This window comes from Sander lucioperca, chromosome 10, assembly GCF_008315115.2.
Source record: "Sander lucioperca isolate FBNREF2018 chromosome 10, SLUC_FBN_1.2, whole genome shotgun sequence".
Taxonomy (NCBI): Eukaryota; Metazoa; Chordata; class Actinopteri; order Perciformes; family Percidae; genus Sander; species Sander lucioperca.
Window position 1 is genome coordinate 26,175,032 of NC_050182.1, and position 19,464 is coordinate 26,194,495.

Below are 19,464 nucleotides of genomic sequence, written 5' to 3' on the forward strand. Positions count from 1 at the left end.
TCTGTCTCTCTCTCTCTTCCCTCTACCCTCTCTCTGTTTCTTTCTTTTTCTCCACAGATAATCGCCAATCATCACATGCAGTCCATCTCCTTCGCCTCTGGAGGAGACCCAGTGAGTCACTCTCTCTCTCAGCTCAAATCTCACTCTGGTCTTTTTCCATCTTTCTTCAGCCTGCATATCCTTCCTTCCTGTCTTTTGTCATTGTCTATTCCTATGAATGCCACTCACTCCATTGCTGCCTCGCTGGCTTGCAGTCATTCTCTTCCCAGCTTGATCTTGTTACTTCCTGTCATTTCTCTTTCAGTTCAATGTATGTTTTTAACTTCTGTTACGACTTAAAGACTGCATCTTTTGCTTCATCTTTTTCTACTTCTTTTCAACATTTCTACCCTAAACCTGCCCTTCACTTGTTCCTCCTTTCAATTTTTTTCTCCCCTTCCCTTCCTCCCCTAACTGTCTTACCCTGTCTCTCTCAGGATACGGCTGAGTACGTAGCATATGTGGCCAAAGACCCAGTCAACCAGAGAGGTGAGCAGAAACAGCAAAATGACACATTCGCTCAGGCAGCATCTGACAAAAATAGACACTTTAAAACAAAACCATATTAAATTGATGTTGAACTTCGCCAGGCCCTTGGTTTGAGCAGAACTCTGACCATAATCTTTCCGTACATGAGCTGCAAATGTTCTCTCTATATTCAGTCTCATTGGCTGGTAACATAGGTTTTTAAATTGCACGTTCTGCAAATACTGCAAATAAATGCCAACAAGCCATTTTACTAAAATATAAATGAATCCTATTAAATAAATGATATGGCTCTATTCATTTTTTACTCTCCTTTGAATTTGACACGCCGCCCACTGGAGCTGAGACATTACAGAACCAGACATGTATAAAGTACTAGGGACCCATACTTGAGTAAAAGTACAAATGCTCTATCAAAAAAGTGACTTGAGTAGAAGTTGAAGTGCTCTTTAAGCACCACACTTAAGTAGAAGTACTAAAGTATTCAACATTTTTTGTACTTAAGTATTGCAAGTAGTTTATTTTAAAATGTACTCACGTACTGAAAGTAAAAGGACAAATATTGTGTTATGTAGTTATTAAAGAAAGCAGTGAAAAGTTTGAATATCATATGGTTTATATTATGTGAAATATTTAGCCAAGGCTGTAGCCAAAGGAATTAACAAATATTAAATATATAGGCTAATATTATAATAAAAATAACAAATACTGAAATAAAATGTACAATTATCACACTGTGCAAGTAAATGAACATCCTCTCCAGCACGGTAACGCTTAAAGCCCCAAAAAACGTATCACACACTAGCTAGTAACATGTGATGAACAGGAAAGTTAGCAAGCTAGCAAAACACAGATAAACTAACAGCTTCACATCACAGGGTAAATAAACGGTTAACATTCAGTACTCATTGCAGACTGAAACAACTCAGAAATAGCTTAATCTGCTACAACAATAGCTAAATAGAAAGAGTACAAACTTACATTGTCTCTGACTTCTGAACAGGCGACCATAATTAAAAGAAACACAAAGCGATTCATGCTTATGTGCTATATGGGGCTTGATTTTTCATGTAATGATGGTGAATGGAGGAAAAAACACGATTCTTGGTTTTGCACTAACATGAGCAAGTAAAAAAATGTATATATATTGAAAATCGGATTACATCATGTACATTAAGGTTCTAACAACATTCAACACCACCACTGTAACTATTGTCCATGTTCTCTATGCAATTCTTCAATTTAAGATAAAACTAGAGAGGGTAAAGTGACATGACATATGACATGCACTCTTTCTTTGTCAGTAATTACTGCCCATGTGTCCTTGAGCAAGGCACATGTACATGAATGTACTGTTTCTGAAAGTGCACATGCGTACACAATATTAAACTTTGTCTGCAGGTCGATATATTTGTCTAGCTGAGTTCATATTTCATTCCAATACATGTTGCTGCAGCTTCCTTATTAGTCATTTGTGCCTCCTCTCCTTCAGCATGTCATATCCTGGAGTGTTCAGAGGGTTTAGCCCAGGAAGTCATCAGCACCATCGGCCAGGCTTTTGAGTTGCGTTTCAAACAGTACCTAAAGAACCCCCCCAAACTGGTCACACCTCATGACAGGTAAATGTGAAAAATTTCACTAACATGAGCCCAACAGTTGAGCTTCTGTTTGTATTTTGTCACCCATATTCTGTTCCTGTGTCTGCTTTTGTATCACCCCTTTTCTTAGAATGGCCCCGTTTGACGGCTCTGCATGGGAGGAAGAAGATGATGAGTCTGCTCCACCTCCTGACGTCCCTTACTATAATAATTTCCCTGGAAAACAGCCTCCCCCTGGTGGACTGATTGACATGAGGACCCGCCCAGGTGCCACGCTGGTGAGAAAAGTGCACGTAAACACAACAGGGGGATGAAATACTCATAGGCATGTTTCAACACACCCAAACAGTACTCATACTGCAGTTAAGAGATGATACACTTGTAAGGAATGTAATAACTGTACAGTACTGTATGTGTCACAATTGCCTGGTTCTCAGCCTAGAAAATGAAAAGGCAATAGTAGTAATTGCTCAGTGTGTGGTAGACAAATCATCATAAACCTTTTGTAACCATTTTAATAGTAATATATTTGTATTTCTTGTTGCACAAAAGTATGCCCACATGTGGCTATGACTCATTATTTGTTTATATGCGTCTGTGTTTACAGCCTTATGGACAGCCAGGCCAGAATGACATTCACAAGCAGCCTCTGCCTCCTCTACCAGGTGAGTGTCTGTCTGTCTGTCTGTCTGTCTGTCTGTCTGTCTGTCTGTCTGATGAGAAAACGGGAAGATATGCCAAGGTCACTGATGTCTATTTGTTTTCTAGTGGGTGCTAAAGAAGGGGGACGGGAACTGTTTGATGACCCTTCATATGTCAATGTGGACAAACCCCGCCTCCCAGCTGCAGCTAATGGAAATGCTCACAGAGATGCTTTTGACATGAGTAAGTGCCTTACCCAGTCTATCTATGCTGTGTTGGGAATATCATTTGGACTGCTGTCTAAAAACACTGAAGTAGTGCAGGGAAACTAAATAACTGGAAAAGGTGATAATGATGATGATGATTTCTTGGAAATGACAAGATGTGTGGGTTGTTATCAAAATGACCAGAATTACTGGTAACACAAATCCAACCATGTGGAAAGAATAAGTGTTAATTATTGACCGAGGGGATGAGCAGAGTATTGTGTACTGTTCATTCCTTATGCCAGGCTAATTGAAGACTAGAGTTGCCCACAGAAGGCAGTGTCGCAGCAAGATAAGGGAATTAGAGTGCCTTTGTCTATTACAGGGGCATTTAATGTAACATGATTGGTTGACTGTAAAGCTTTTCACATTAAAGACACAGTCCACTATCAGTGTATAGCATGCAATTGTCAAATAATGTTCACATAGACAAGGCAATGCAGAAGATATTTTTTTTCCTATATACACGTGCATGTGACAGATAAATACAATAATACAACTGTGTATTTATTTTTTAAGAGCCATTTGATGATGCCCTGGGGGTCTCTGGGCACGGTGGCCCAAGCTCAGTGACAACAGCGCCCCCTCTGGTGCAGCAGTTGCAGTGCGAGACCTGGTTCCATGGTAGTTTAAGTCGAAGGGAAGCAGAGAGGCTGCTGACCCGCGATGGAGACTTCCTGGTGCGAGAGTCTGGGACCACGCCCGGACAGTACGTCCTCACGGGACAGCAGGGGGGTCAGGCCAAACACCTGCTACTAGTTGACCCAGAAGGAGTGGTGAGTCAGGGAGGATATTATAGGGGCAGGAGAGATTATAAAGGGGAGGGGGAAGCATGGATGGGCAAGGGCCATTTTGTAATTAGTGTTTTCCTAACACATGTTTGTGCATGTATTTTTACTTGCCTTTAATACTTTTTTTTTGTCTTTTAGGTCCGTACAAAAGACCATCGGTTTGAAAGTGTGAGTCACCTGATCAGTTACCACATGGACAACAGACTCCCCATCGTATCAGCTGGTAGCGAAGTGTGTCTGCAACAGCCAGTGGAGCACAGGGCCTGATGTTACACACACCAATGAGATACTCCACCAAATATACACACACTCCTGCAGCAATTCAACACAAGACAAACACAACATGTCATATGCTATAATACACACACCAACACTACACTTAACACACACATAGATGTACAATAATACATATGCACACACCATTGCAAAGAAAACCAAAAAAAAAAAAAAAAATCACCAGTTCCTCTGTAAAATCACTCACTTGCTGCTGTTGCAACATATTCCTGTCCTTTCTGAAAGCCAAACTGTGACCTGCAGTCTTCGACCCCCAACAACTATCAGGCGCATGATCCCTCCACAACGGAGAAGCACTGCTGCAATTTCTCAACAGCCTACTGTGAACCAGGGAGGAGCCCTTTGCTAATTTCAGACAAGGGCAGAAAACGAATGCAATTTTTTTTAAGAAGAAAAAAAATATCTCAACATCCGATCATGAAAAAAACAACAGAACACTTAATGGAATCTTGTACAAAAAAAATAGTGAAACTGAAACATGAAGAAAGGAGATAAATGGGACATCTAATGAGATTTTCAGTGCTTTTGAGCATGTATTGTCACATTCAGGGAAATGATTTCCCTCCTCAGACTGTTGCTGGAGCATATTAGGCAAAACACAAACAACTTGATGGTCATGGTTCTTTGTTTCAGAGACAGACCCAGGCTTGAACATAAACTGTCACTGGAGCACTTCAGCAGCAAACCTGACTTTGAAAACATTCTGCGTGGTGAATATGCATTAACGAGTTTGCTTCCAATCTAATCAGGAGAGCCACACTACCCCCAACCACTCCCCTTTTAAGGACCTTTGAACTTTGACCCCTGAAATGATACCTGGTGATGAAGAAAGCCTGTATGCAAAACTGGGGGACTGCTATGCCAATGACACTTTTTTTCTTTTCTTTTTTCGTCTGTTATTTGAGACGCATTACTTGTTGGACATTCTGAGTTGAGCAGGATCTAAACAGCTGCATCTCCCTAATCCTCCGTAAACACAGATACACCTTTACACAACACACGGTCTGCACCACCTGTCATGCCAAAGAACATGAACTTGGTCGCTAACAGCAGAGAAAGCCATGACACTTATCAACAGTTATCTGTCTTGTGTGCTTAACAGCATTGGGAGCAAAAATAAATAAAATTACGGTCATTGTGCCTGAATACATCATCAAAAAGGAGATTTTTAAAGTAAGTGGTGCGTTGATGTCACCCACAAACACGACTGTTGCTTTTCATTGACTTCTTAGTATGTGTTTGCATTGACAATCTATGGGTTACGTATATCTTTACATAGGATTCTGACTGAAAGCAAAGGAGATTAGTTAAAAAAGACCCCTTTAAACTTTGGTCAATGAGAAATGTTGAACAGTCTAAGCAATGAATTTCCCTCAGCAAAAACGATTATCGTGATGTTGCTTTATTTTGTAATCACTTGAGGGAATAATGTCCTCTAAAACAAACAAAAAAAAACGTTTTGGGAGTAACTGAACATAAGGACATAAATGTTTTTTGAGCATTGCTAATGTTAAGCCAGTGTGCTGTTTTCACAAACTCTTTGAGGATCTGGGGGGCAGAAGTTCACACTATTGTTTCTCCTTTCCTCTTCCTCCTCCCTCAGTTCATGATGATGTTGTTGTTGTTTTTTGTATCTTTTTAATTGTGCCTTGTTTCTTCAATGCAGTCATGTCACTTCAATGCAGTCACCTTATGTACTTAATTCAAATGTAGTGAACTACAGGAGAATTACACACAAGCCTCTCAGTTAAACAAAGACTGCAAATATGACACTCCAAAAAACACACACAAACGGATCCAGTGATGGCAATCTCCCTGATGCACATTCTTGCATTCAGCTTATAGTCACAGATACTTGATGTCACCATTGGGGGGGGGGGGGAAGCTATTTCCTGACCATCTGTAAATAACATCGACTTTTGACTGGTCAGCTTAGTATTGGATTGTTGTTTTCATAGTTGTAACTTTAATGACTTATTTGATAAGTAACGCATGCACCACAGCACTGAGGTAGCTCTTCCTAAAGCCAATTGAACTTGTCAAAGAGATTGAGGTCTAACTCTTGAAACATGAGGAGGAATCTTTCAACCTAAACCTTAACTGTCAACTAGTCCTCAGACCCTGAAGTGGGCTCACATGTAATTTAACATGCACACGCACATACCAGGGTGACAGCTGGGTCAGTCAGACACTCACACTCTGCCTGTTCAGGTGCTTTTAGGTCAGCGATAGGAAAACCAGAGCTTTAAGATCTGCCATTACTGCGTGTGTGTGTGTGCTGAAACAGACCCACCTGCCCCTCTGCTTCATTAGTGATCCGGTGCTGTGTTATCGTTCATCAAGGATGCCTTTGTTGCATGAAAATACTTTCAAAAAAATGTGTTGTTTGTCGTTGGTGATGGTGATAGTGTTGACGATGCTGTTGTACTTTTTAATTTGTAAAAGCCAAAGGTTACTTTCAAATAGTGTGCACAGATATTGATTTTATATGTTTCTGTTTTAATACTTTTTGTTTTGTTTTTAGGGAAACATTTCTGTTTACACCTGTATCTGAAAATATAGATTGCATATATAAATACATATATCATTCATCTCTCTTTGTGAGTTTGGCTTTTGATATGATGCGCGTGTGTTAATCTTGAGTGTTTATCACTTTGTTGGATAGGCTTTTCAAAAATCTTTTTCATTTTTCTATCAAAGTACACCAAAAACATTGATGGAAAATGAAACAACAAAGCACACACTGCCAGAAGGTATGATTGCCTTTCCCATACTGTCCTAAACAAAGAGTGGGGTGTGTATTGGAGCTACTGGAACTCTCTTGTTTGTGAACAGATGAGCCTGTAACAGTAGGGGGCTGATTCAGGGATTATTAGAGCCTAGGGAGAGACTGTGTGTGGGGTACTACAGAGGGGAACAGTGCACAGCAAAGGTAAACAAGGTCTTTAATCAATCAGCAGATGTTTAAAAGCAGGGAACAGTCGAGAAAAAGCAGGTTGTGAATGGAGGCAGCCTGCAGTTTGTACAGGAGGTTATAAGTAGAGGAGCTAACTGTGCCAGAAATACGGAGCAGACCTCAGCTGTTGCACTAGCCCAGTCTGATCAGATTTGTCAAGCCTCACCTCCTATTTCTTCTCAGCGGCCCTGTTGTTGCCTCGTTTTCCTCTACGGAGCTATGCATCCCCAGCGTCCTCTTCCCCAGGCCATGCCCTCCTCCTCTCTGGGACAGCACCTGAGGGACATGGCCATGGGTCTGGGAAGAGGCAAGAACTTCCTTGGAGGAAACTTTGCCTACGGTTTCATCCAGTCGTTTAAGGAGTGCCTCTACTTCCTCCTCTGCTGCTGGTGCATCAAAGAGATCCTGGACTGACAGAGAGTAAATCAAGTGGTCAAACATTGATTTTCCATTTTTCTCCGTTGGCTCTTATAGTGTAATTTAAACCAGCTTTTATTTCATTGGGAATGGAGTGTTTGATCAGCGGTGCTGGCAAAGCATTGGCAAGTATGAGTCTTGTCTCATATGACAACAAACTACCACTTGAGCACCTAGTAAACTCTGTCTAATTTATATAAAGCAATTTATGTTTTGTACTGTTTAAAGGAAGGTTCTCAATTTTAGAAAGCTGCAATTTCAATGAGGTATAGGTGTACTAAATCATACAATGATTTAATGTTTTAAAATATTTTTATCTCTGTTTTTCAGTATCTATAGGATGCTCTTCTTGGGTTCCAGAAAACACATTTGCACATTTCCAGAAGCTAGAAATGTTCACTGCAAGACTGGGTCAGTTTCCTTAATTCAACCCTGCTGGTCTGAGATCCTGATGACTGGCAGCCCTGATGTTCACTGTTCACAACACAAACTGGTGTGCAATGAATAAAGGAACTTAGGAATAGAAAACATAATACCTTTATGTCTGCATTTTTGTTCATTTTGTTTTGGTTAATCGTATATTGTACTGCTAAAAAATAAAGATATACAAATAATTTGGTTTAAGTGTCAAACTAAGCTTTTATGTGACTTTAATGAGGTAAGGCTTGTATTTTTTTTTATTTCACAACGTTTGCAGTGTAGCATATTTTTTTGGGTTATGACTTGTATTGAACAAAAACAGGATGCATTTTACAAGCTGTCTAAAATGGTAAAGCAGGATATTGTGACCAAAAATATCAACCTGGAAGCAACCCCAGCCCGTGGACTACCAGCATTAAATGCCGAGGACTGCTCTGGTGGTGTTATCGTATGTAAGATGTATGTTTTACATACTCAACATCACCTGCGTATGCCAATCAACTTGGAACCTTTCCCAGTCAAGAATAGTGACTCCGCATTGCCATTGGTCGAACTGGAGGGCGAGGGGCGGGACCAGAGCCAACGCTGCCTATGATTGGACGAAAGGCGCGTGGATCATCCAACTTCAGGAGGAACTTTTAAGTTTTAAGCTGGATGGGGAGACTTGTCTGCTGTACTGTATCTGTGACAGGCAATAGGGACTCAAGTAAAGCGACGCACCACGGTAAGAATGACCTGAATTTGGATGTAACTTGTGTTTTTATCAGAAAGTAACTACGTCTGTTGTAGTTTGTTTTTCCATTAACGGTAGCTAGGTCTCCAACGTCGTTTCACTCACTTTTTCCTGGTTGCTCGATTGGCTATTGTAACGGTCGAATGTTTTGTTTTGAAAGGCCAATGTTGACGCTGTTCGTGTCATGTGAACCCTTTAATACTTGACTTTACTCACACTGGTCTATAACTGGAGTTTAACTCGGTGAAGTTTTATTTTTCTTTGAGCCCATGACATTTCCTGTCACAGGCTTCACACTGCTTCACTCAGAGCAGTATAAATAACTAAGCTACATAACAATGTAGCTAATGAACTGCCTGCTTTGTTGATGATGATGATGATGCTACTGTGTGTGCACTGCTGTGAACATGTTGGGTATGGTGCTTTTGCTGACAGCCTAACATTGCTGTCCCGGCCTGTCCTGTAGTTTATTCTCTTGACCTTTTTTGGTAATTTTTCCCAGCTGAGACCAAGATAATAAGATTAGGCCTACATCTGTAATAATACATGTGGCTGTGTTTTGCTCAAGAACAAATAAAGTGCCTAATGCAAAGTGACACATAAATTAAATTGAAGGCAGATTATTGTTTGCTTGAAATGGTATTAATGAACTGAGATCAAGCAGGAAGTCAAGTAGGCCCTATCTTATATGAAGATATGATGTAACCCAGCCTCAAAAAGCTAGAGCGTTATAGGTTAAATTAGATATTACTCATAAAGATCAGAGATTAAGAACAGACTACAAGTCAAGGAAAATATTTCTTTTCTCTGTTAAAAGCCATCGGCTTTGTGGTGCAGTTGAAATAATCCTTTTAACACTGTCCTCAGAATACATTTCTGCCTCTGTTGTTGTTCCCCATGGCCATCTTCTGCATGCTCCCTCGTTCTGTCTCTCATCAATCTCATGGCAGCTATATTTAGCCGGAATCTATTTAAGCCATTCCACTATATGCCCCACAATGCTCCTAGGACCCTAGGCTAGATTCAGTAGCCTTCTCTTGGGAGGCACTCGATTAGGAGACCTAAATTGCAGAGCTGGGAGAGAATTGAATTTGGGGAGTGAAGTGTGTCATTACCCAGACAGTGTTTTGTTAATGTAAGTGGTTAGCTCTTTCTGCATTCACTGAAGAAAGCCAGACTATGCCTGATAATATGCATCTCATGTTATGTCCTCCTCTGCTGTTTGAGAGGACATGCTTTATACAGCAGTAATACCTGACACTAACCTGTATCTTACCAGGAGGAGAAATTGAAATGTCAGTCTGTTTCCATTTGAGTGATCTTGGTCTGGAGTTGTGTTGGCAGCATACACTTAGCAGAAGTACATGAAGGAAAAACAGTTTCCCCATGTCTGTCTTACTGTAGACTTTGTAATTCCTTAGCAATGTACACATAATAATAGATATAAATTTGGTGGTTTGTAGACATATATTACCAGACCAGTACCTTTTGAAATGGACAGACCCATTCTGCTGTCTGTATCTCCAGAATGGTGCCGGCCTTAGTTACTGGTATCTCTGCCAAAACATGTTCCAGCTAGTCAAAAGCCAGGGTGACCAAAAGGCCCACAACACACACAAACTACTAATGACGAACTGAATGATCCCAGGGAACTGGACTTCCTACACACACACACACACACACACACACACACACACACACACACACACACAGCACCATGTGTTACAGTAGCTCCTTTATTGGCAGAATGGGTGAGGCTGAATAGCAAAGGCATGTATTCAAATCCTGAGCATGGGTAAACAGAAGATGTAAATTTCTTTAAACTGCAGTACTCACACAGTCACCCTAACACTAGCCTCAGTAACAAGTGCATTGTTAACCATCTGGAAATTCTATTTCTAAATCACACAGCCAGCTTTGATGCAGAGCATATACAGATACAAAGGAGGATTCATTTAATTTGATTTCTTCTTAGTGAACTCCTATTAATCATCTAATCTAGAGATCTTTGACAGGATTTCCGGGACCTCTAGGTGGTCCTCAGAGTGACTGCAGGGGGGCTACCAAATTATTAATTAACATAAAATGTAACATTTTTTCCAAATTTAAAATGTCTTAACATCAATCCAACATATTATTAGCAAATATAAATTAGCCTGTTTGTGAAAAAACAAACAAAAAAAACACTGATGATATGCTAACTGGCCTATAGGTAAGGTAGTCACTAAGGTTGCCATCCACAGATCCACATTTATGTTTAACATTAAAACATGATTTATAAAATCATACAAGTAGTTATTATTTTAACAGCTTAGTATTCTGTGCAAAAAAAAGTATGCATAAAGGCTTTAGGCTGACCTACACGTTATTGTAGGCCCAGTTTAATATGCCACTTAATTTTATACAATATGTAGTAGGGGGCCTCTGCTCCGGCTCTCTCTCAGATAAGGAGTCCTTGGCTTTAAAAACGTTGAAGACCCCCTGATCTAATCTGTGTTGTATGGTCCTCTTGTGTTGCAGGAGACAGGCAAAGCCTCTAGGGGGCCATGTCTGGCGGCAGCAGTGCTAACAACAGCTGGACACTCCTCACTCCTGAGGTATCACCACTCTATAAAGACCATAGGAACATGTGGAGTTGCTGTTCATGACCTCATTGAAAATGCATTATTTAAAAAAAAAAAAAAAAAAAAAACTCTTTGTCCCAATTTATTTTATTTTGGGTCACCTGGATATGAACTAGGTTTCTGTAATAAGGCTGTCTTTGTTTCTTTTCTTTTTTTATGATTTTAATTATTATTCAGAAAGGCAAACTGGTTTAAGAGGCACTGGCCTGATGGCTAGTTACACACACACACACACACACACACACACACTGTCTTGTTCAGAGGCACCTTGGCAGTCTAGGTAGCCTGGATAGCTCCAGCAATAATATCTAAATGGTAAGAATGTCCGGGCTTCTGTTTCTTGTGACTGTTTGTTGTTTGTCCTAGGAGTCTGTCGCTGAAACCCTAAGGCCTTTGGCAGAGGGTACAGAGCACCATGAAGAAAGCCTCACATGTGCAGGTGTTTGTCACACATAATTTGAGGATTGTGAGATAATTCATGGCAAAAGGAAAAACATATTTCTAACACACAAACCTAATATAATTTTTATTTTTTAATTTGCTAGTTTTTACTTTTGCCCATTTGCCTTCTCAGATAATTAATCAAACAAAACAACCTGAAACGTGAGAATATGTTAAACTATTATCTTCCTGCTTGCCTCCTGTGTCTGTGTTTTTTGAGCCAGCTTCTGTGGAGAACCAGCCTGCAAACAGTGCAGAGTCTGCAGAGAGGCTCCCTGTGGATGGCCACCTGGTAAGACAGCAGTACACATCATTTTCTATAATGTTATATTTGTTACACAGCTTAGCTGAATATGTAGTTGGCCAACAAAGGCATTCTTTGTTAGTCTTTTATTTTGTAACTATAACATCCTTTGTATACTCATTTCTGATTTGCCTGAGGATATGCATTTAAACTGTTTATACTATAGCCACCAGGAGTGCTTGATTCTGATTGGCCAGTGGGTGTGTAGCCACATTATTACCTTTCTACATAAGAATTTGTACCTAGAACATGATTAATTCCAGCTTTTACCAGGCTACAGGTTCTTGATGAAGTTATCAAATAATGTTCAATACAAAGTTTCTATTTAAAGAATTTATAAACCAGTTAACACATTTGATTTTAGTAATTAAAGGCATGTGCACAAATGCAGAAAGTCACAAACCTTTCACTTATACCTTTCCTTATATATTTTTAAATTAAAGGAATAGTTTGACATTTTGAAAAATTCTGAAACTTAGAGTTAGATGAGAAAATCAATACCATTCTCAGTCCATGAAGTATAAGGCTGCAGCCAACAGCCTATGGCTTAGTTGGAAGGCAACAATATCCTCCTTGACTATTATGGACTATTTCTTGGCTGCGACCAGTAACTCTGGCAGCTGTAACTGCATTACACAAGATATAAAGAGAGATATAACATTGTATTACCTCTGGATAGAGCCAGGCTAACTCCCTTACCTCCCTTCCCCCCTGTTTCCAGTCTTTGTGCTAAACTAAGCGCACTGGCTGTAGGTTTATATTTACCGTACAGTAGGGGTGTGCAAAAAAATCGATTCACATTCAAATCAAGCTCTACCGATTAAAAATCGATTAATTCACATCATCGATTTTTAATTGTATGTCTACTGCAATCACATGGGAAAAGTAACTATATTTACATACTGTGAATCGTTTTTTTAATCAAGAATTGTTTTTGAGCCTGAAAATCGATATTGAATCGAATCGTGACATTTTCTGAATTGTGCACCCATAATGTACAGATACAGAAGTGGTGTAGAACTTCTCATCTAACTCTCTGCCCAAAATTTCAAACTTTTGCTTTTGTATTAGACTCATTGCTTGTGTTTAAACCAAACACGCTAAAAGGGAGCTCTAAAACCTTTGACCGACTGTGTACCTTAAGGAATTTTAATGACCTGATTATTTTACCCAGGTACCGGAAGAAAAAACAGCAGAGCCAGGTGGAGACACAAGCACAGAGCAACACACCTCTGTGGCCACCGCTGTCATTGATGTCCCTGCTGCCTCCTCTTTGCAAGTCTCCGGCAGCTTCGACCCTGACAGTGATGCACTCAGCCAGTCAGAGGGCCTACCTGAAGCCCCGGCACAGTCCAGCCATGACCCAGATTCATTTTCTGACTCCTACACCCACATAACCCCCTCCCCTGATGAGCCCCAAACTTCACTGCTGAGCACAGAGACTCTGGGAGAGGTGGAGTTTACACAGGAAGAGGACAGGCTCGCACAGCAAGGAACACTGCATACGCTGAATGGGCAGGAGCTACAACATGAAGCGGAGGAGTCTGACCTGTTTCTGAGGAGGACTGATTTAGGGAAACAGGCAGGTATGAACAACAAGTCATTTAATTATGACATTAATAGTATAATAACCTCAGAATCAGTCTTTATTATGTTTATGTCATTAGATCATCACCTGGTATGCCTGTATCCTTTCATTTTATTTTTCGGAGACTAAGCTGTGTATACTATTTGTGTTTAAAGTGTACTTGGTGGACCAGCTGGTTATGGAATTGTTCAGAATCTGGGCCAGGCGCTTGTCTGGAGAGGCTGTGGTTGGTACGAGGCAGGGAGCATGATGTGACAGAGAAACTTTTAGTTGCATGACACCGTGCAGAAGTAAATTGGCTTCAGAGGGACTGGGACCTCGAAAGTTTTTTTGCAGTGTGGTGTTTTTGGCTTTTTCTCTCTCGCTACAGCATTAAAAATGAGTCTTCTTTTGCTCTGTTGTGCATTTCTTTCACACACTTTTTGTTTACCAACTGGAGTTCAGTGTCAGTGAGTTCTTCACACTTTTATAGTTCCACTGGTCTTTTACAATCAATTGTGATGTATATAGTTTGGAAACTTTGGTGCCAAAAGTTCCAAAATGAAGCATTTGAATCATTTTCCAGATGATCAGTCAAGATGTAGGCCTTATTTATGCAGTTTGAAGGAAAATAAGGCACGCATTGGAGGAAATTAACCAGCATGCCATGCATAGCAGAGCCAGTAAAGAAGCAAGTCTCAACTCCCATGAGGAGTATACTGCAGCATCAGATGGTTTACAGTGCCATATATCTGCTGTGCTATCTAACATCAACTTTGTGAGTGCAAGAGCACATTAGTGCCTAATAATGTGCAACAGCTTTATAATAACAAATATGGCAGACAGTAAAAAGGCTCTAATGGATACCTACTTATTACATTATTAGCTGTTTTAAACAACATACCTTAGGGGGTACCCGTAGAATAGATTCAACTTGGAAATTGCAATGTAATACTTTAACAACAGCTTTTCATACTCTTCCCTTCCTTGCTCCAGACTCCCCTGTGGATTCAGAGGTGGGTGAGGAGAGGACTGAGAAGACGGGAGAGGAGGCAGAGCCAGAGGTGAGGAGAAGGAGGTCCCTCTTAGCGGCTCTGGAGCGGATCGGAAGGACAGAGGAGGAAGAGGAAGGAGAGGAAGAGTTTCAGCTGCCACAGCGGGAGGAAGACAGCGGGTTCTCTGTGAACAAGTGCATCCTGGGTGCTGTCATTCTGTTAGGGCTTGGCACCATCTTTTTCTCAGGTAGGCATCTGCATATGACCAGTTGGGAAGGTAAACATCCCATTTTGTTTTGCCTGTGTTAATACATTTTTAAATGAATTGTTGATGATGAAGGTGTTAAACTTAGGTTGTTTAGAAGAAAATTATGAATTAATAGTAGCAAACTAGACAAAGGGTGCTCTGAGACTGTGGTGTATTATACATGCAGGTGTCTTCATGGACCTGGATGAGGGTAGGTTATGTGTGTACATTGTACATGCGTAGGAATGTGCTTTCTTGCCCACAGCATATATTTGTGTGTTTGAATGTGCAAGCAGGAATGTGCACTGTTTTGCATGACCCCTTTTTAAAAGCACTACACGCTTTTAAACAAGGCTTATTTGCTGTTGTTAAATGAACATTTTTTACTACATCACCACAATGTAAACCAATACTTTTGAGTGTGACCACCATATCTTTTCTAGTGTTACGCCCGATTTATAGGTTTTTATAAAATGTTCATAGCATGATCAAAAAGTTTAAAAGTTGCAAAATTGGAGATTCAAGGTTTCCATAAATAAATATATTACATAACCTTTCATTTTAGATATTATACAGTGTATAAATGCCCTTACTCAGCTAAGGAGTACACATTTAATTATAAAAGCTTGTTTGGGTATGTGCCATTTTTTTCCCTGCATATGCAAAGCTTTTGCTTCTGTTCTTTGACAGTGTATTTATTTACATTAACATTAAGCTCTGCATAATACATTTACAGAGAGTGACTATGGTACAATGGAGCTGAAAGATGCAGAGGTACCAGGAAAACAGGTCAGTCTGATGTCAGTTTGTCACTTCTTTTTTGTCCTTCTATTCTCTCTTAGTGTTCTTTCTAACTGTTAATCATTATAAATAAAATGTTTGCTCCAAGCTTAGAGTACAATGAGTACCACCACATTCATTTTTAGTGTAATATGTTCACCAGGAGACCACCCACAATCCTGGCAGCTTTACTGCTATTGTCTACCAACTGGGCTACTCTGGACTGTTGTTCTTTCCCACCTCATCAACACTTACTGTTCTCTCACTTTTTGACTACTCTGTCTGACAATAGTAATTCTGAAAAGCCATCTAAAATCTTGCCATTGGGTTGTACTCTGTGTACAATTTGTTGACAGGAGTGGCTTAATCCAGAGGTTCCTCCACCCCCAGTAGATGCTGACGGTACAGAGCTTCTAAATAAGTTAGCCGAAGGGAACCAGCAGATTTCTGTACTACAAGCCCAACTTCAGGTGTGTGTGTGTGTGTGTGTGTGTGTGTGTGTGTGTGTGTGTGTGTGTGTGTGTGTGTGTGTGTGTGTGTGTGTGTGTGTGTGTGTGTGTGTGTCACTGAGTTTGCAGTATTCTCACAGGACCCTCTTTTCCTGTTCTTTTTTTCTTTCTTCAAACAGGCACAGAAAGAAGAGCTAAAAGTAGCCAAGGGACAGGCAGCAGAGGGAGCAAAGGAGCGGCTGCGTTGGGAAGAGGTGGAGAAGGAAAACAGTAGGTTGAAGAAAGAGATGGCATCTCTCCCTGTCCTTCAGAAAGAGAACGAGAGGATGAAGAGAGAGCTGGAGTCTGTCCTGGCCCTACAGAGAGAACTAGAAACACTGAGATCCACTGTGACTGAATTAAAACTCCCCTCAGGTACAAAGGGACAGAGGGAGGAGGTAGGGAGGGAACATGGAGAAGATGTAGAAGGATGATAGTTATTAGACAGCTAGGGAAAGTGCAGTATGATTCTTCCTTTTTCTTCTTTGCTGTTATTCTCACTGGAATGCTCACTTCTCATCTTTGTAGTGTAGTTGTAATGACTTCTTGTGTTTCCTTCAGCAGCCAGTGAAGCAGCTCAAGCACCTGTGACGCCCACCACATCGCCCTCCAGTGGCCAGCCAGAGGACAGCACGCAGGGCACAGCCGGATCTGCAGAGAGACGGCCTAAGAAGACATTGGATGACCAGAGGGAGAAGAAGAAAGATGTGAAGAAGGATAAAATTGACATGGGCGAGAAAAAGGAGTGGAAAGAGAGAGATAAATCTGAATGGAAGGAAGGAGAGAAAAAGGAGCGTGAAGATGGAGTTAAAATGGAATTGAAAAAGGGAAAACATGAGCAAGGAAAGTTTGACAAGGAGAAAGATAAGGAAGGCAAACAAAAGAGGCACGGTGATGAGACAAAACAATGGAAGGAGAAAGACTGGAAGAAAGAAAAGGCCACCAGGGGTGATGAAGGAAAGCCTTGGAAGGACAGGGAAGGGAAGAAAGAGTGGATAGAGAAGAGTGAGAGAAAGGAGGAGAAAGACTGGAAAAAGGCAAAACATGAGAAAGTGAAGGCGGATAAACAATGGAGGGGTAAGGAGAAGGATTGGAAGGTAGGAAAAGACCATGGAGAGAAGCACAAGGGCAAGGAGGAATGGAAAGGAGAGAAGGAATGGAAGAAGGGGAAAGATGGCTACAAGGAAAGTGGCAAAGAGGAATGGGAGGAAAATGATTGGAAAGAGAAGGGAGAGAAGAAAGAGTGGAAGAAAGAAGATAGTGACTGGAAGAGTAAAAATGGCAAAGGTCATACTAAGGAAGGGAAAGGAAAGGGTGAAAGGAAACAGTGGGAAGAGAGAAAAAATCATGGTAAAGAAAGGAAGGGGAAGGATGAGAGGAAACAGTGGAACGAGAACGAGCGGAAGAGAAACAATGTTAAAGATGGAAAGGAGTGGAAGAAGAAGGATGAGAGGAAACAGTGGGAAAAGAAAGAAGAACCGTGGAAGAGAGGAGGAGAGAAAGACGGAAAACACAACGGTGATTGGAAAAAGGACGGATCAAGCTCCGAGAAACGCAAAGAGGAGCACAAATATAACGGTAATCACGGCCACAAGGCAGAGCACCTGTGGGGAGATGGGAAGCCTCCTCACACACACCGCCAACCCTCCGTGGGACAGCCCGAGTACTGGGTCCAGCAGAGAGACCGCCTCCAGCACAACCCCAAACCACCACAGCCATGTGACTCCCTGGAGACCTGTGCTCAGGCTGAGGGGCTGCTCCCTGTCCCCTTCCCCGAGTTTGAGGCCATCCTCCTGACTTACCTAGCCAAGGCACAGGAGGCGGGAGTGGATCATTCCAAAAGAGAAGAGCTCAGAAAGCTAGCCGCCGAATTCTTCAAGGATGGACTCTTTGTCCACAACCAGACGAGCTTTCAAGAGTTCGTCGAAGATTTGGGAGATATTTTGGAAGACATGGTGGAAGGAGATGACGACGCGGAGGAAGAGGACAGCGCCATAGAGGAAGAAATGGAGGGGTTTGAAATAGAAGTCATGAAAAAGTTTTCAGTGCCGGAAGTTGTAGAGAAAAAGGAGAGATCCAAAGGTGACCGGAGGAAGGAGAGCGGACGAGGACGTGGCTGATGCAGTCATAGAATTGATGGATCTGACAAAAGTATTCAAAAAGGGAACATTTTATATTGGACCACAAACGCTTACAAGTATACATTTATCATCCTGTCACCCTTTTTACAGGATCTTATTTCACACCTTACATCTGTTGTCCAGAAAGTTCAACTTATGATTTAATTTCACTGTTCTGGGTTGTTTTTGTATTTTACCTATGCACATGCACACACATTAGTTCTTAATAATGGAGAAAGTGCTTGCATCTACGTATGTTTTTTGTGATGGAATTAAGAGAGAAGAAGATACAGAGACTAGTGATGTATAATGCACACATTGCATAGCCTTTGTGTGCTCTTTATTCTAGTGTTCAATCCATAGAAAACCCCACATCTATTTTATTTGGGATTGAGCACCTGCAGCTAATGTTGAACATCCGTTGGTGTGAAGGTCATTCCTGCACACAGTGCTACTTTCTCCCTTTATATAGGGGAGATTACACCTGTTGGATTGATTTTGGTGTTACTCTGCTTTGACTCTCATGCAGGAACAGATACTGTATAGTCTTATTTACACACTGCACCTCTTCCTCTGCAAATCACACTGTGCACTGATGAAGTCTACCTATTCACTGATCCTACACTGTAACCGCAGAATGCCATCTTTATGTATTCATTGCTTTAACCTGGCCTTAAATGTCAGATTATCTTTAAATCATTAGTTTTTAGAAATAGTGGCATGAACTGCTGAAAAAAAAGTTTAGTTAATATTTTATGTGAAATTAGAGAAGTCTGAATTTATTTTGTTTTGGATGTTTGTACTTGTTGCATTAAATGTGTAAAAGTACTATGTTGAAATGCAGAAATCTATAATTACCTTATTTTACAGAGGTTGGCATAATATAGATACAAATATAATTGGTTGGCACATAAGATATCAACATGTTGAGCATGTATGTTTCTTTGCAGGTACAGAACTCATGTTGTGCACTAAAATTTCCTTAATTATTGTTTTATCATGAATGGAACATTTGTTTCTGTCGATTAGGTCGATCATAGCACTGAGGTCATGGCACGTAGTTTCCACAAAAAAAAACATGTTTTCCTTGCTATCTGTTTACAAATCTGTTTATCTACTAACTTATTAAATGTTGCTGGTTCAAGGGCCTACAGCCACATGGAGATTATAGGGTGTTGATGCAGAACAGCGTACTGCGTGGGCTTTGTTGCAGCATAGAGAACTTTGTATGTTAGGATGTTCGTATTTGGCCCTGT

At 40.8% G+C, this 19,464-nt stretch overlaps 3 protein-coding genes across 11 annotated transcripts in view; all 3 read left to right on the forward strand.

Annotated features, from left to right (window-relative positions):
• Positions 1-6,708, forward strand: part of shc1 (SHC (Src homology 2 domain containing) transforming protein 1) — a 22,686-nt gene extending 15,978 nt beyond the window's left edge. For 3 of the 4 annotated variants that reach the window (XM_031299306.2, XM_031299305.2, XM_031299303.2), the window contains 8 exons: positions 58-111; positions 477-528; positions 2,018-2,144; positions 2,254-2,401; positions 2,731-2,788; positions 2,892-3,008; positions 3,551-3,807; positions 3,961-6,708. In XM_031299306.2, the coding sequence (XP_031155166.1) occupies positions 58-111; positions 477-528; positions 2,018-2,144; positions 2,254-2,401; positions 2,731-2,788; positions 2,892-3,008; positions 3,551-3,807; positions 3,961-4,089 (942 nt within the window). In that variant the 3' untranslated portion in view covers positions 4,090-6,708. The remainder of the gene's footprint in view (positions 1-57; positions 112-476; positions 529-2,017; positions 2,145-2,253; positions 2,402-2,730; positions 2,789-2,891; positions 3,009-3,550; positions 3,808-3,960) is intronic. The other variant, XM_036006428.1, reaches the window with a different exon arrangement.
• A 294-nt stretch (positions 6,709-7,002) lies between these two features.
• LOC116049547 (lens epithelial protein) lies at positions 7,003-8,022 on the forward strand. Of its 2 annotated transcripts, none has more exons than XM_036006432.1 (2): positions 7,003-7,618; positions 7,820-8,022. In XM_036006432.1, the coding sequence occupies exon 1, from the start codon at positions 7,292-7,294 to the stop codon at positions 7,484-7,486; it is 195 nt and encodes a 64-aa protein (XP_035862325.1). In that variant the 5' UTR covers positions 7,003-7,291; the 3' UTR covers positions 7,487-7,618; positions 7,820-8,022. The 2 variants fall into 2 exon arrangements, with proteins under 2 accessions (XP_035862325.1, XP_031155169.1); XM_031299309.2 differs by having other exon boundaries at positions 7,009-7,614.
• Positions 8,023-8,256: 234 nt separating this feature from the next.
• Positions 8,257-19,275, forward strand: pbxip1b (pre-B-cell leukemia homeobox interacting protein 1b). 5 transcript variants are annotated; one of them, XM_031299297.2, is made up of 11 exons: positions 8,257-8,633; positions 11,163-11,239; positions 11,633-11,705; positions 11,932-11,999; positions 13,186-13,597; positions 14,575-14,820; positions 15,008-15,031; positions 15,557-15,609; positions 15,957-16,070; positions 16,229-16,463; positions 16,650-19,275. In XM_031299297.2, the coding sequence occupies exons 2-11, from the start codon at positions 11,189-11,191 to the stop codon at positions 18,206-18,208; spliced, it is 2,835 nt and encodes a 944-aa protein (XP_031155157.1). In that variant the 5' UTR covers positions 8,257-8,633; positions 11,163-11,188; the 3' UTR covers positions 18,209-19,275. The 5 variants fall into 5 exon arrangements, with proteins under 5 accessions (XP_031155157.1, XP_031155158.1, XP_031155160.1 ...); XM_031299298.2 differs by having other exon boundaries at positions 16,653-19,275; XM_031299300.2 differs by having other exon boundaries at positions 16,229-16,319.
• The last annotated feature ends 189 nt before the right edge of the window (positions 19,276-19,464 follow it).